The sequence below is a fragment of the Bos indicus x Bos taurus genome, chromosome 7, assembly GCF_003369695.1.
Source record: "Bos indicus x Bos taurus breed Angus x Brahman F1 hybrid chromosome 7, Bos_hybrid_MaternalHap_v2.0, whole genome shotgun sequence".
Taxonomy (NCBI): domain Eukaryota; kingdom Metazoa; phylum Chordata; class Mammalia; order Artiodactyla; family Bovidae; genus Bos; species Bos indicus x Bos taurus.
In genome coordinates this window covers 71,656,723-71,672,639 of record NC_040082.1, presented here as the reverse complement: position 1 = coordinate 71,672,639, position 15,917 = coordinate 71,656,723, and the positions used below count along the sequence as shown (strand labels likewise).

Below are 15,917 nucleotides of genomic sequence, written 5' to 3'. Positions count from 1 at the left end.
GAAGAGGTGACGTTTTAGGTCCTGCCCGCCCTGTTCCTTTGAACGAATCCCTAGCTCCGGGGGCGGGGGATGATTAAGGGCTTGTCTAATGGGAAGACGGCGCGGGGAGCGCTCGCCCAGTTATTGGCCAAGTAAAGTAAACAGAAGGCGGGCCGGGGCGGGGCGTGCCGGAGCCCGGGTGGCCCCCGGGAGGGGGCGGAGAGTGAGCGGCGGGCGGCGGCGGCGGCCCGGGAGGCCCCGGAGGCCGCGGTGCGGTCACTGCGAGCCGATCCGAGCCTCGCCGATCGCCATCCGGCCCCGGCCCCCTCGCGCAGTCCTAGCCGGCGGCGCGGCCCGGCGGGCCCGGCGGCGCCGTAGCCCATGGAGCTCGAGAACATCGTAGCGAACACGGTGCTACTCAAGGCCCGGGAAGGTGAGGCTGTCGGGTGCAGAGAAAGCGGGCGCGCGGCCTCCGAGCTCGGCGGGGCGTCTCAGCCTCCCGATCCCCTAGGGCAGCTAGCTCCACGCCCCGCACCTCTCGCGGACACGAGCCCTTCCGGCCTGTGGTCCTTTTCCTCCGCACCTGCCCTCCGGGAGCCAGAGCCCAGGAAGGGGCGGGAGTCAGGCCGCCGCCCTCGCGGCGAGTAGGGTGGTGGTGGTGGTGAAGGGGGTATGAGAAGGAGACAGGAAGGAAGAGGGAAGGGTGGGACCTCAGCCCCGGCAGAGCCTCTCTGAGGCCTCTCCCAGGTGAGAGGTTAAGAAGATGCCTCAGGAAGGGGAAGGGGCAGCCAGCCTACCCCACGTGCCCGGGCCCAGATTCAACCTGGGTTGCTCCCAGCCTGGGTCGGCGCAAAGTTGGTGCACGGTAAAAGGTTTGGAGGAATTAACCGAGGCTCTGCCGTAGCAGAGCCCACCCGAGGTGGGGAAACTGCTGGTCATTTATGCTACCCGCATGACTGCCACTGGGGACAGAGGGGAATGGGTAACAGTTTTTGCCCTCAGGACTAGTGGGGCAGATGGGCATAGAAATAACTGGAACCTGAGTTTTGAAGGAAGGGAGCATGCCAGGCTGGTAGGACTGTTAAGTGCAAGGCCTGGCAGAGGGAGCCTGTCTAGTGAACCTGGTGTTACTGAGTGCCTCATGTTACCAGACACCTGCTCTATGAGGATCCTGGGGTGCATAAGGACCAGACCCGGTCTGCCCCTCACCTGCCATTGTTCACCTCAGTAACATAATCACCGAACACCTACTCTGTACCCTGTCCTGTCCAGGGTGCTGGGGACCAGTAAAGAAGACATTTCTAGGGCAGGGAGATCAGGACTCTGCTGGGCTTTCAGGCAGGTAGAGCTATCTGCATTGCCTCTCTGACCTCTTTTACAAGTGGGAAACTGAGGCTCAGATCAGGAACTAGCCCCCAGGACCCAGCAAGACGGGTTGACTCAGGCCTAGGACACAGCATGTCCCTGGTGCAGCCTGTAGGAAACAGATGCTTTCTGGCACAGCATCTGGTGCCCCCTGCCTGCCCTATGCATGTTGACCTGGGGAGGTGCTGCCTGGAAATGGGCATGGTAGGCTGGGTCCTCAGTGCCCAGAGCTTTCTTTATCTCCTGTCCCTTATCAAGTCCTGGGGCTAGGCCTTCCTCCCAGCCTCTGGGGGCATCTGCCGATTCTGTTCTGCCTCGTCATCCAGCTAGCCAGGGAGGAGGGGAGGGGAGAGCCTGGCCAGGCCTCCCTCCCTAGGGCTGTAGCCAGTTCAGGCTTCAAGCCTGCTGAGAACACTGCCTTGCCTGGCCAGAGAATGTAGGCACCTTCTGACAGGCTTCCTTAGGCCATGGGCGAGGCATAGGAGGTTATGACCAGACTAGGACCAGTTCCTTCTTTGGAGAATCCTTACTCCAACCTGGCCCTGTCCCTCTCACCTGGGTGACTCTAAACAAGTCTCCTCTCTCTGAACTTCAGTAACTCTTTCTATGGCATTGTTGAGGATGGGACATTGAAAACTAAAGGAAATCCCAGTTGTCACTGAGGTCTGAACCATGGTCTATAGACTGAGTGCGTTGGAATCCCTTCATGAGCTGATTGACAGCTTGGGCCTAGGCTTTTGCCCGTTTCCCAAGTGATCTGAGGCCCTGAGTGATTTGGACTGCATGTATTCAGTTGACACCTGATAGATGCTGGGCATATTTGGGTTTGGAAAAGAGCTTGGCCTGGGGTCCTAGGGAGCTGGGTTCGAATCCTCCCTCTGGGACCTCCAGGCTTTGTAATCTTGGACAAATTGATTCCCCATTTCAGGGCCTCAGCTTTCTCATAAAATTGAGCCAGGTCTGTCAGAATTGCTGTGAGGGTGAAGTGGGACAGCACTGGGGATTGTGAACCCTCACTTAATCCTCCTTCCTTTCCCAGACCCCCAGAGACATGGGAAGGGTCCAGGCTGGGGTGGAGTGGGGAGGAGCCCCACTGACTCTGGTGGCAGTTCCAGGACAGGATATTTGCATGTGACTCTTCGCTGCTGCCTTGATGTGGCTGAGAGGAGGGGGAGGAGGAAGTAACTGGTGGGGGTAGCAGGCGGATGGAGGGTTGGGTGAGGGACTTGCGGGGGTGGGGGAGGAGTTCCCCTTCTGGGGAGGCCTTGCCGTGGGTTGAGGGTGGGGGTCTGTTGCTCACTCACAGTGGAGCAATGACTATGGGATGTGCTGGGTTCAGGCTGCGGGAGGGCTGCTACCAGGTTTCCCAATGGGGTACCGTGCAACACTTCCTCCTCTAGGCAGCTTAGATCAGGGAGCCCACTGAAGAACCTAGCCTTGCTCCTTCCCTGGAAGGCGGCCCCTCCTACACCGCCTGCCTTCAACCAGGCTAGATAGAAACAAAGCTGCATAAACCATAGGGGAAACTGAGGCCAGGCAAGGGAAAGTGGTGGCCAGAGGTTGCCACTGACTTGTTGGAGCTGGGCCCCACCCGTTGCCACAGCTCTACTGAGTACTGGACACAGACTCTGTTAGTCATCTTCACAGTACTTCTGGAGGACCTGAAGTACACATGGAGAAACTGAGGTTCCTAGAGAGCAAGTTAGGGGCTTCTCTGGTAGCTCAGATAGTAAAGAATTTGCCTGCAATGCAGGAGACCTAGGTTTGATTCCTGGGTTGGGAAGATCTCCTGGAGAAGGGAATAACAACCCACTCCAGTGTTCTTGCCTAGAGAAATCCATGGACAGACCATGGGGTCACAAAGAGTCGGACACGACTGAGCGACTAACACACAAGAGAGCAAGTTACAGTCTGAAGTGTAAAGGGGTGATTCAAACCCAAATCTGTAAGATGCCAAGACTCAGGCCCCTTCTACCATGTTCAACCTCATGACCCACAGGCCACACCTGTCTAGCTCTCTAACATGTTTTATGTTTTGGCTGCAGTGGTTTTTTTTTTTTTTTTTTTATATAATATAGGAACTGGTATTTCGTGTAACGGTCCAGATTCCCGGCTGACTTTGAAAAGTCTGAAGAGTTGGCCACACCGAGCTGGCATTCCTGCCTAGTCAGAGTCAAGCAGTCAGCTGCGGTTGTGCTGCAGCTGTCTCCGTTTGAGGGGTCCGGTTCCCACACTCCCCACCGCTCCCTGTTGTCTCCCATCTGGTCCATATTTACCGCACCTGTCTGATTCTGTAGGCATTTGAGCTGCTGCCCAGCGGCTACAGATGAGGGATCAGCTAGGTAAAATGAGGTACCAGGCCTCCTGCCACCACTTCTTTTGCATCTGATGCAGTGTCCCGTCATAGGGGCCTGGAGCCTCCCTGGTGACTCAGCTGCCCTCTGCCATCTCTCAGGCATGTCCCACACGTCCCAGGATGTCTCCCTTCTGGGCCTGGACTTAACACAGTTTCCCCCACTATCGTGTCCTTATCTTCACTTGGGAGAGAAACTCCTACCTGGTTGGAAGCAGCTGAGCCTTGCTGAAGCTAACTGGAAACCCCACCTCCCACCCCCACCCGCCCATGGCCTGGCCTCATGCCCTTCTTGGTTCTTCCATCCCTTCTTGGCTCTTCCAGCCTAGGAGCCCCTAGCAGCAGGGCCTGGGGTCCATGTGTGTCCTGAAACCCAGCAAGAGCATGTTGCATGCAGAAGGAAGGCCCAAGGGGCCTCTCAGAGTGGACTGGGCCTAGGCTGGACCCTGAAGGCCTCTGGACCACACTGAGGGTAGCAAGGAGGATGACAATGGCAGGAATCAAGAAATAGCGCCTGTTTGCTTCCACAGGTGGTGGCGGGAATCGTAAAGGCAAAAGCAAGAAATGGCGGCAGATGCTACAGTTCCCCCATATCAGCCAGTGTGAAGAGCTACGGCTCAGCCTCGGTGAGGCCTTGGTTGAGACCGCGGGGTGGGGTGGGGTGCAGAGGCGAGAGAGTCCTGGTGTGCCAGGGGAGCCTCCCCTGAGACCTTGCCTTGGGCCAGAGGGTTGTGGGGGTTTCGGGGAGCAGAGAGATGGAGGCTGCACCACCCAGCTGAGTTTCAGTTCCTGGGTCCAGGCGGGGTGGAGGGCAGACAGCACAGGACAGCAGCGGGCGGTGGGGGTAGGCATGGGGAGGAGCCCCGCGTCAGATTTGGGGGCAGTCTGAGGGAAGCTGCAGAAGGGAGGACCAGGCCTCGGGTGAGCAGGGCTCGGAGGACAGAGCAGAATGTGCAGGGGGGGCTGGAGTCAGCTCACACACTGACTGTCTGGGGTGGTGGAACCCAGGCCTGTGCGCAGCCCTACCCAGCCTGGCCCTGGGGGTGCCCAACAAAGCCTTGACCAGCAGGGCCCAAACCCCCTCTGACGGCCTGCACGTGGGCCAGGAGTACACCATGGCTGCTTCCACCGCTGGGAAGGAGGCTTAGCCTCGAACTCACCGGAAGCCACAGCTTCCTCCCACACTTTCGCCAGGCAGGCAGCAGGTGTGGGCTGGGCCAGAGCTGGGCCGGAACCACACAGACCACACCCAGCCCCAACCATGACGTATGTACAAGTAGTGCGAACTGGAAGTCAGCAGCCGGAAGTGAGGACCCGGCTCTGGAGCCACACTCCTGCTTGTGTGATCTTGGGGCTAATCACTCAGCCTCCCTGGGCCCTGGAGTCCCAGGGCTACGATGGCAGTAACAGTGGTGTCGCCTCAGTGCTGTGGCAAGGGTTCTAAAGGAGACAGTGGCTGCCATACTGCAGGGCTGGAAGCTGTTGGCGGGGGCTCCGGGCCTAGCGGTGTGGACAGGAGTGCCTTGCCGGCAGGCTCCAAATCCAGGAATCCAGCAGCTCCCACCTCTGCCTGCAGAGCGTGACTACCACAGCCTGTGTGAGCGGCAGCCCATTGGGCGCCTGCTGTTCCGAGAGTTCTGCGCCACGAGGCCTGAGCTGACTCGCTGCATTGCCTTCCTGGACGGGGTGGTGAGTGCGGCCCAGCCCCACACCAAGGGTGGGCAGAGGTCCCGGGCCACATGTGTGTCCCGTCTCCTCACACCTGTTACTCCATCCAAACCCCAAGCCTTCTCTGCCTCCACCCCCACCCCCGCAGGCCGAGTATGAAGTGACCCCTGATGAGAAGCGGAAGGCATGTGGGCTGCGGCTCATGCAGAATTTTCTGAGCCACACGGTGAGTTAGCACTGGTGCAGGGACTAGGGTAGTGGACAGAGCTCAGTGATGGTGAGAAGAATGACCACTGCCTGTGCAGAGTGTGCCCCTGGAGCTACTCCAGGCTCACCAGGTGGCACCATGGGCAAGGAGTCCAGGTGGGTGGGCCAGGACACTGAGCCCAGCAGCTCTGCTTCACCATGCCTCAAGGAGAGCTGCAGAAAATTCAGCCACTAAGCAGGCTGTGTACCCCTGGCCACCCAGCACAAGCCCGAGATCTCTGCCCTGGGGGTGGGCAGGTCTTGCCCTGACCTGTCTGTGGCCTGTCCCCAGGGTCCTGACCTCATCCCCGAGGTCCCCCGGCAACTGGTGACGAACTGTGCCCAGCGGCTGGAGGAAGGACCCTGCAAAGACCTCTTCCAGGAGCTTACTCGGTAAACCTCTCCCTGCCCTCAGGCTGAGAACTGTGTCCTGAGGAGGGGGCTTCTGCAGACCCAGAGGGCTATGAACAGTGCAGCAGGTGGTGAGCAAACTCAGTCTCTCACCCCAGCCTTGCCCCTGCTCTGTGACCCTGATCAGGTTGCCTCCCCTCAGGTAGCATCCTGGGCTTTAGCATCGGATATCCGTCTCCCCCGCAGGTGGGCTAGCAGGAGGGTTGGCCAAGGATTCTGCCTTTCAGGCTGAGCATACACATAACAGGGGGCCTGGCCCATCGAGGGGAGAATGGGGGGTGTCAGGTGCTGACCAGAGGCTGGGCCTTCTCGACAGGTTGACCCATGAGTACCTGAGCATGGCCCCTTTTGCCGACTACCTCGACAGCATCTACTTCAACCGTTTTCTGCAGTGGAAGTGGCTGGAAAGGTGAGCTCCTTGAAGGCTGGCCCCAGATGGGCCGGGTTGAAGGCGTTCTCATGGGTCTCAGGCCCCTGCTCAGCTAGTGTTTGCTTCCCAACCCCTTGTCCACAGGCAGCCAGTGACCAAAAACACCTTCAGGCAGTACCGAGTCCTGGGCAAAGGCGGCTTTGGGGAGGTGAGTGGCCAGGCCAGAGCCCAGCAGAGTGCAGAGGTGGGGTACAGGGGACCTGACCATCCCCTTAGCCTCTCTGAGCCTATAACCCTCAGGAAGGCCGCAGCTGGTCCCCACTTGCCCCCTCTATCCTGGCTCCAGGTATGCGCCTGCCAGGTGCGGGCCACAGGCAAGATGTACGCCTGCAAGAAGCTGGAGAAGAAGCGGATCAAGAAGCGGAAAGGGGAAGCCATGGCACTCAACGAGAAGCAGATTCTGGAGAAAGTGAACAGTAGGTTTGTAGTAAGTACAGACAGGAGACCCCTCCTTTCCCCCACGGCCACACCGGCCCTCCCCACTCACTGGACTAAGACCTCTTCCCTCCCTGATCCGCCCCCTCCAGGCACCGCTACTTCTCCTGCCCTCAGAGATGCCTGGGAGGGGCGGGTTTGGGATATTGACACCTGGCCTGGGAAGCAGGATGGCCCCAGGGAGTGGCACTAAGAATAGTTTTTGGGTGGCTGGCGCTAGCCCCGCCACCGGGCATCCCACGGCCTCTGCTTCAGGGCTCATGTCCCCTTGGTCACAGGTGAGCTTGGCCTACGCCTATGAGACCAAGGATGCACTGTGCCTGGTGCTGACGCTGATGAACGGAGGCGACCTCAAGTTCCACATCTACCACATGGGCCAGGCTGGCTTCCCTGAGGCTCGGGCTGTCTTCTACGCAGCAGAGATCTGCTGTGGCCTGGAGGACCTGCACCGGGAGCGTATCGTGTACAGGTGCAGGGGCGTGGCCCTCCCGGCCAGGGGCTGCGGCTAGGCTGGGGTGAAGGCTGCAGAGGCATGTTGGTGTGCTGGCACTGTTGTGGCGGGCACAAGTCTGTCGGACCTTGGCTCGGGCTCCACGCTCACCCATGTTCACTAGGCTGCTAGGCTCAGCGTGGCTCAGAACCCAGGCTCTGGGGTCTGGTTAACCCATGTGTGAATCCTGGCCCTGTCATCCCTATGTGGCCTTGGCCAGTTAACTCCCTGCTCACAACACCATTTTTTTTCCCTGGGAAGCAAAGATTTTAATTCCTGCCTCGCAGCTTGTTGTAGAGAATGAACGAGATAATGCTGGAAAGTACACAGAACACGGCAGTGGGGAGCTCTGCTTATTATTATTAGTAATGCTTTTGGGCTTCCCTGGTAGCTCATCTGGTAAAGAATCCACCTGCAATGTGGGAGACCTGGGTTCAATCCCTGGGTTGGGAAGATCCCCTGGAGGAGGGCATGGCAACCCACTCCAGTATTCTTGCCTGGAGAATCCCATGGACAGAGGAGCCTGGCGGGCTACAGTCCATGGGGTCACAAAGAGTCAAAAATGACTGAGCGACTAAGCACACCAGGAGGGGGTGGCCCCGTTGGCTGTATGGCCAGCTGAGCAGCATCTGACCCTGCCATTCTTTCCTTACAGGGACCTAAAGCCAGAGAACATCCTACTAGATGACCATGGTGGGTGAGGGGCCCCTAGGGGCAGGGGAAGGATGGGAGAGGTGTGCCCATCTGCCTAATGGGCCTCCCTGCTTCTCCACCCACATTCAGGTCACATCCGCATCTCTGACCTGGGGCTGGCTGTGCACGTACCCGAAGGCCAGACGATCAAAGGCCGTGTGGGCACCGTGGGCTACATGGGTGAGTCTGCCTTCCCCCGACCCACCAGCCTCCTGGGTCCTCTTGCTGTCGTGTGTCCAGTCCCACCACTTCTGTTGGGAAATCTCCTGTACCTCACGGAACAGAAAGAGCTGATGTTCCTCTTTTATAGATGAGGAGACCAAGACTCAGCCAGGGCTCCACACACTGAATCCGCAGCGTTCACTCACTTGCATAGTCATTGAGGCCCTCCTACCAACTGGGCCTGAAGGTGGCTACCAGTGAAAGACAAGGGCCTCACACCTGTTTTCCATAGCCCTGGTTCCTCCACTGCCCCAACCTGCCCATGCTAGGAGTGGGAGTGCCCATCTATGGTAGGGGCCATGATGAGGCCCCAAATTCCCCTGGAGAGCACGTGACACAGTAGACAGAGCTCCAGCTGTGTGCTCCACCGTCTCCTTATTATGTGTCCAAGGGCCAGACATTCTCCTTCTCTCAGCCTCACTGTCCCTGCCTGCAGCCTGCTCCCAGGGCTGCCTTGAAGCTGAAAGGAGGCGGTAGAGGCAAAACCCCCCACCTGCCCGCTTTAGCAGGCAGTCGACACCCAGCAAATGGGTTGCCATCTTCTTTCCTCTCTTTGACATTGAAGCTAGAGGTTGCAAACTGGTAGCCACGCTGGGTCTAATTTGGCCTCCATCTGTGTTTAAATCAAATCGTTTTTCAAACAGTTTGAAGTAGTCACCAGCATTTGATAACCCAGACAGCTTCACGTTAAAAATATGATTTCTGACTTCTCTTGAAAGATCAGAAGACCTGACCCCCGACCCCCAGCCCACCCTGCAGGGCCATACCAGCTCCTCCTGGTGGGCTGTGAGCTCCTCTACTCCCCGTGGTCCCCACCAGGCTGCTGATGGTGCCTGCCTGGCACTGGCTGCTGCACTGGGTGTTTGAACTGATCCCTGGCCTTGACATGCGAGCTGGGCATTCCCAGGGCTCAATTCTGCCTCCCGCCCAATCTTAATTCCTGCTGTCCCTCCCAGCCCCAGAGGTGGTAAAAAACGAACGGTACACCTTTAGCCCGGACTGGTGGGCACTCGGCTGCCTCCTGTATGAGATGATCGCAGGCCAGTCACCCTTCCAGCAGAGGAAAAAGAAGATCAAGCGGGAGGAAGTGGAGCGGCTGGTGAAGGAGGTGCCTGAGGAGTACTCCGAGCACTTCTCCCCACAGGCCCGCTCACTCTGCACCCAGGTACGGCCGCCAGCAGGAGGCGCAACCAGCCGGGGCTGGGGCTGGGGTTACCTCTCCCAAGGGTACCCTAACCGCCACTGCCCTGATGCAGCTCCTCTGCAAGGACCCCTCCGAACGCCTGGGGTGTGGTGGGGGCGGCGCGCAAGAAGTGAAGGAGCACCCCCTCTTCAAGAAGCTGAACTTCAAGCGGCTGGGAGCTGGCATGCTGGAACCACCCTTCAAGCCTGATGTGAGTGCCACCCACTCCTGCTGAAGGCAGGGCCAAGCCCAAGCGGAGCTGGGGGCTCTTGGAACATTGATTGGGACCTGCTCAGTGCAAGCATTAGAAAACCCAAGTGGGTTAACCAACCAAACAATTCACCAGGCTCCTAAAAATGAAAGGCCTGGCTTTTGGCACACTGGATCCGGGGCTCCAGCAGTGCTGTAGGAGTTCTGTCTTCCTCCTCCTCCCCACTACCGGCTTCCCTCTTGGGCAGCTGTCCCCAGGGTATCAGGCCTTCATTCTAATGACTCAGCCACCCTGGTAGACAGAGAGTGCCTCTTTGCTCATTGCCTAATTACTCGGATGCCCCTCAGCAGCCACATCAGGACCACGTGCCCACCCGTGCCACGCAAGTGGGGAAGATTGGTCTTCCAAAGGGAAACCAAGATTCCTTGCCAGCAGGGGGAAGGGCCATTGGACTGGCCAGACATCCACTGCCCCCTGCACCTGGCAACGCTGACCTCCCATCTGTGAGCAGAACACTCCCCTCTGCAGAATCTCACTCATTGACTGAGCTTCTCAGTGGGTCAGGCATCTGCTATCAGAAACATCCTGGAGTCATCAGATTCTCAGTGGGAGAAGTCCAACTCAAACTTAGGCCCAACGTGGGGCTTTTTGGTTCATTTAGCCAGAAAGTCCCAGAGTAGGACCAGCGTCAGTGGTTCACACTGTGTGGCCAGGACTCCACCTCTTGTCACTGCTTGTCACCTGTTGACTGTTCTCCCACTCAAGCTTCTCAGTATAAAGTCAAGGAAGCTTCTGATTGGCCAAGATTAGGTCATGTGCTTGCCCTCACCTCACATGTAAGAGGACTGAGTCCTGTGATTGACAGTTCACCAGGAACACAGGGGAAGAAGGAAGGTGATGATGGGCAGGCCAGATTGGTGGCTGTCAACCATGCATGTGATTGTTTACACATTCAACAAAGTATCTGAATGCCAGTATGTGCCAGATCTCAGAAGTCACAGAGTCAGTAGGACCTAGTCCTACCTTCATGGTCTAGTGGGAAGACATAGAAAAATAAGCCAGTAAGTGAAAAAGGCGTGGTGGAGGGGTGGGGGTATTTTTGGACAGGATGGCCTCTGAGTAGCTGTTGGATATGTATCAGTAGAAACCTAAAATATGTGAAGGAGAGAGTTGTGCCAGGATTTGGGCCATTAGCGTTCCAGGGAGGAGGAGCAGCCAGGCATCAAGGTCCTAGTCCAGGGACCAACCTTGAGAGGTGGAGCAGCAGTGGAGGCCAGTGTGGGCAGGGAAAGAGGGAATGTGGAGCAGGAGTGTTGAGGGGTGGAGACAGGTGGTGGGGCCATAGAGCTGGGAAGTGGGAGTGGGAGGCCCCTGCCTCCGTAGGACTGCATCTTGTAGGTGGGGCTCACCAGCGCCCAGAGGTGTGGGCCTTGCCATCAGCAGTTGAACTGCAAGCCTGACTTCTGCAGCCTGCCTTAGAGCTGGCTGTCCCACTCAGCTTTACTCCAGCTTCCCTGCACATCATCTCAGTTACTCTTGAAAATCAGTGCCCTGGAGTTTAACTTTTTTAGAAGCAGATGAAAAGTGTGCTTGATGGGGATACAGTTTTTAGCCGCTTTATTGAATTCACATACCATGCAACTCACTTCTTTTAAGCATATAATTAAGTGACTTTTAGCATAAAGATGCAACCATCACCAAAATCAATTTTAGAACATTTTCATCACCCCTCCCCTCCAAACACCCCCTACTCATTAGCAGTCATTCCTCATTCCCCTTCCCCTTGGCAGCCACTAATCTGCTGTATGTCTCTCTATATTTGCCTGTTCTGGACATTTCATGTTAACGGGATTGTATAATATGTGGTGCTTTGTGACTGGCTTCTTGCAGTTTGCATGTTTTCCAGATCACCCATGTTGTAGTTCTTACTGGTCCTGCATTCCTTTTGTATGGCTGAATAATATTCCATTCTATGAATATTGCACCTTCTGTGTATTTATTCATCCATCAATGGGCATTAGGGTTGTTTTTGTTATGGGGCTGTGATGAATAATGCTATTTGAACGTTAACATAGAAGTTCTTGTGGGAACATATGTTTTCATTTCTCTGGGACATATACCTAGGAATTGAACACTGGCTCATATGGTAACATGTTTAACCTTTGGGAGAACTGCTGACTTTCCTGAAAAGCAGCTGTATGATTTTACATGATGATGTTTTGACATCCTTAACAGTATGATTTAGAAAACAATGCAAAGATGAAAAAAGAAGTGGCCTTCTGGAGTGAGGTGGGCTCCTGGCAGGGGGCTGGGGGCACAGGGACTGTTGGCTGTGAAGCAGAAGGAGATGGAGTGTGCCATTGGCCATCCCAGGACAGAGGGACCCATCAGCTCCAAGCCCTGCATGGGGTATCCAGCTGAAGGGGCTGAGATTCAGCCTGCTCTCCCTTTACCAGTTGCCCCCAGACAGCTGTGTACAGGCAGGGGTGGGGGCTGCCTATTATTGATTCCATATGGCACTGTGGAGACTGATGGACTGTCATGGGTCAGCTATGCAGCCTCAACAGTCCATGAGCAGTGAGGGGTGATCCCCAGTTTAGAGGGAAACTTGGGCCTCAGAAGGGATTGTCACGCTCAGGAAGTGCATGGGGCACTTTTGTATTCGAAGTAAAGTTGATTTATAGTGTTGTGTGTTAGTTTCTGCTGTACAGCAAGGTGATTCAGATAAGATATATGTATGTGTTTATGTACATGTGTATACATACTTTTTTCAGATTCTTTCCATTGTAGTTTATTACAAGGTATTGAACATAGCTCCTCACACTATATAGTATGACTGTGTTGTTTATTTGTGTAATATATAGTCATATGTATCTGCTAATCCCAAACTCCTTATTTATCCTCTCCCCTTAAATGTCTGTGAGTCTGTTTCTGTTTTGTAAATTAAGTTCATTTGAATCTATTTTTCTAGATTCCACATGTGATGTCACTATATTTGTGTTTGTATGACTTACTTCACTTAGTATGATGATCTGTAGTTGGTCTCCTGTGGGGTCTTCCTGTCTGACCACTGTCTATGTTCCCCCAGCCCCAGGCCATTTACTGCAAAGATGTTCTGGACATTGAACAGTTCTCAACAGTTAAGGGTGTGGAGCTAGAGCCCACTGACCAGGACTTCTACCAGAAATTTGCCACAGGCAGTGTGCCCATCCCTTGGCAGAACGAGGTGGGGACCTGCCCGGCCGGTGGCTGGTGGGGGGGTCTCAGGGTTGGGGGTGACCTCAGGGGCAGCGCTCACAGCTGCCTGTTCTGTGGCAGATGGTGGAGACCGAGTGCTTCCAGGAGCTGAACGTCTTCGGGCTGGATGGCTCAGTTCCCCCAGACCTAGACTGGAAGGGCCAGCCACCAGCACCCCCCAAAAAGGGACTGCTGCAGAGACTCTTCAGTCGCCAGGTAATCCCCAGCAGTGTCCTACCTCGGCCCCCAGCCCAGCTCCTGGGGACAGCGGGTGGGAGGCAGAGCTGGTGCCCGTATGCGGGGGAGTGGGCATCCTCCAGTTGTGTCAGCGGTGCCCAGGGTCTCTGGCCTCATTCCCGCCTGTCCCCCACCCCTGGCTGGGCTCATGGCCTCTTTTCTCTTTCCAGAGGTGAGCAGTGTGGGCTTCCCGTGGGTTGGCCTTGCTGCCCAGCCCCGGGGAGCCACAGGCAGCCCTTCCATGGCAGAGGCAAGATGTGGGCGAAAGAAGTCTGGTGCCCGCTCCCTACCCGTCCTTCCTTCCCCTCCCCTGCCGTGCCCTGCACCTGGCACCTGCAAGCTGCGAGCCTTGCTTAGCCGTCTTGTCTCCCCGTGCCCTGCATCCACCAGCCCCAGAATAGAGGGCCCTGGCAGAGCCTGGGATTCACCTGGTCCCTCTTAACTTCAGCCTGTTGCCAGCAGCCTCTGCACTGGTGTCCACACGTGTCTGGCCTGAGCTGCTGCTCTGGGCCCCTCGTGGGGAACCCCCTCCTTGGAGCACAGCCCTGATCAGCTCCTGGTCGGCCCTGGCAGGGCCGGGCCAGGCAAAGGCCCTGGTGGCTAACTGCGCGTGCTCTGCCTCTCTCCCTCCATGTCTCCCCTGCCCTGCAGGACTGCTGTGGAAACTGCAGCGACAGTGAGGAAGAGCTTCCCGCCCGCCTCGAGCTCCCCACCCGCCTCTAGCCCCCAGCCTGGGGCCCCCCCGGGCGGTTGGCGGTAGCAGCTACTGCGAACGCTGTTTACAGTTTTGCACAGTGGTCTTCCCCATTGTCCACTCAAGTTGTGGCCTGGGAGACACAGCCGGAGCTGTCCCCAGTGCCCTCTGCCCCGGAGCCCCTGGTCTGGCTGAGTGGTCAAGGCCTGGGCCGTCCCCTGGGACAAAGGTGCGTCCCTTCAGCTCTTGTCTGTGGAGCTCGGGGCTTTCTGTATTTATGTCTTTGTATGAATGTATATAGCAACCAGAACATTCTTAAGACTCACCCTGGAGCCAGCAGAGGGGCTGCTGCCACACACTCCAGACACCTCAGGCCCAGCTTGGATAGGCAAAGCTGGGCCAGGCCAGGCCCCTGGGCCCTCAGCACTGTGCTTGCCACCGCCGACCTCTGAGTGAGACTCGTGCCTGCCGCTGCTGCCCTGGGTTTAGGCCGCCGCCTCTGGGGCCCAATACTGTCCATTCTCAGCGCCTGTCAGAGGTGGATCTGGGACCACTGGGTCCCCTAGGCCTGTGCCAAAGTGTGACCAGAGACTGGGCTGCCCCTGGGACCCCTCATTCCACTGCCCAGGCTGTCCCAGACGGGTCTGCCTCTGCCTTCTGGCTCCCGGGACACCTTGTCCCCTGTGCTGTGTCCTGTCCTGGAGTCACCTCTTGCAGAACACCCCAGCCCAGGTCATAGGAAGGGAAGGGGTGGGGGTGTCACTGACCAACCCTCAAACATTCCAGACTCCCCTCGAAACAGACACGTGCCCAGCAATAATCCGCCCCTCCCTCTGTGTGTGTGTGTGTGTGTGTGTGTGTGTGTGTGTGTGTGTATGAATGAGAGAGAGAGAGAGAACGGGGCAGGCTGAGGCTGTGTGCCTGCATCCCAACCCCAGCCCTTCCCAGACTGATGGCCCTCTTGGTCCCAGTGTTAATGGTAGTGTGGGATACAGGGCCCCAGTTTTTCCATATTTAAGGCCGATTTTTATTACTCATTTTGTCCAATGTAAGCTGCCACATGTCTCTGTGAATACAGTCCGAGCACAAACCTGGCTAGCTGCCCCTGCCTGCCTCTTTCTTGGCCCTGGTGGTCCAGGGATCTCCTTGTTTCCCTGGCCCTGCTGGAAGTGGGAAGGGGTTGGAAGTGGGGCTGGTGGAGGCTGCCCTTCCACCAAGGCCTAAGGGCCTCAGGACTGATCTTGGGGTAACCTCTCCAAACTCTGGTGGCCTTTGGGCCCCACGAGTTTCCTCAATGGGATGAGGCCTGAGGGGAAGAAGCCTTGGGTCTCCACTAGGGTATGGGTCTGACTGCCTGTGCTGAAGAGGCAGGCTCAGCTGGCAGTATCCTCCAAGACCAAGGCAGCCTGGCCACCAGTTGTGGGTTTGGAGCCGCCTGTGGAGTAGGGTGGGAGCTCCTGTTGGGAACACCTGCTCAGTCTTGTCTGGACACCTCCATGATTTGCCCAGGGCCGTACACATGTATTAGAGCCATTTCTCTGCTCTGCTTCTGAACCAGGAAATGTGGCTGGGCAGAAACGCACACTGGTGATGCTGCAAGTTAGGTCATGGCAGAGGCAGATGCAGACCAGCCATGTGGGCATCAGAATTCTCTGAAGGTAGCAGTTGAGCTGGGCCTAGAAGGAGACCTGCACAGAGACAAGAGTGACACCCTATTGACCACAAGTCTGTCCCAGACTACACAAACCTGTTCCTGTAACCTCCCAATAACTCCAGCCCCTGCTATAACCACCTATAAAGGTTTGTTCCTGGCCTTTGGGCCAGGTACCCAGTGCCACAGAGGCCACATGAGCTTTGCAGTTGGACAGCTCTGGGTTCAAGGCCTGCACAGGGTAGATAGGTATTAGTGTACAGAGGCCTCAGCCCAGCTCTGGGCAGGTGTGTGAGGGTGAGTGAATGCCAGGTAGATGGGTAGGTCCATACCTCCTGATGGTGCTAGTGGTAAGGAATCTGCCTGCCAATGCGGGAGATGCTGGTTTGATTCCTGGGTCAGGAAGATCCCC

At 56.9% G+C, this 15,917-nt stretch overlaps 1 protein-coding gene and 1 long non-coding RNA gene across 4 annotated transcripts; one reads left to right on the top strand and one right to left on the bottom strand.

Moving 5' to 3' along the window:
- The first annotated feature begins 191 nt into the window (after window positions 1-191).
- Window positions 192-14,949, top strand: GRK6 (G protein-coupled receptor kinase 6). Of its 3 annotated transcripts, none has more exons than XM_027546846.1 (16): window positions 192-412; window positions 4,228-4,323; window positions 5,274-5,386; window positions 5,514-5,591; window positions 5,904-6,004; window positions 6,339-6,431; window positions 6,537-6,600; window positions 6,739-6,879; window positions 7,166-7,356; window positions 8,033-8,070; window positions 8,161-8,250; window positions 9,249-9,457; window positions 9,549-9,686; window positions 12,775-12,912; window positions 13,005-13,139; window positions 13,812-14,949. In XM_027546846.1, the coding sequence occupies exons 1-16, from the start codon at window positions 361-363 to the stop codon at window positions 13,881-13,883; spliced, it is 1,749 nt and encodes a 582-aa protein (XP_027402647.1). In that variant the 5' UTR covers window positions 192-360; the 3' UTR covers window positions 13,884-14,949. The 3 variants fall into 3 exon arrangements, with proteins under 3 accessions (XP_027402647.1, XP_027402648.1, XP_027402649.1); XM_027546847.1 differs by lacking the exon at window positions 13,812-14,949 and adding an exon at window positions 13,331-13,621 and having other exon boundaries at window positions 216-412; XM_027546848.1 differs by lacking the exon at window positions 192-412 and having other exon boundaries at window positions 4,241-4,323; window positions 5,231-5,386; window positions 13,810-14,948.
- Window positions 14,635-15,877, bottom strand: LOC113895536. The gene is made up of 2 exons (XR_003511867.1): window positions 15,838-15,877; window positions 14,635-15,542 (listed from the first exon to the last, which is right to left on the bottom strand). It is a non-coding gene; the product is annotated as an uncharacterized LOC113895536 (long non-coding RNA).
- Window positions 15,878-15,917: the final 40 nt, after the last annotated feature.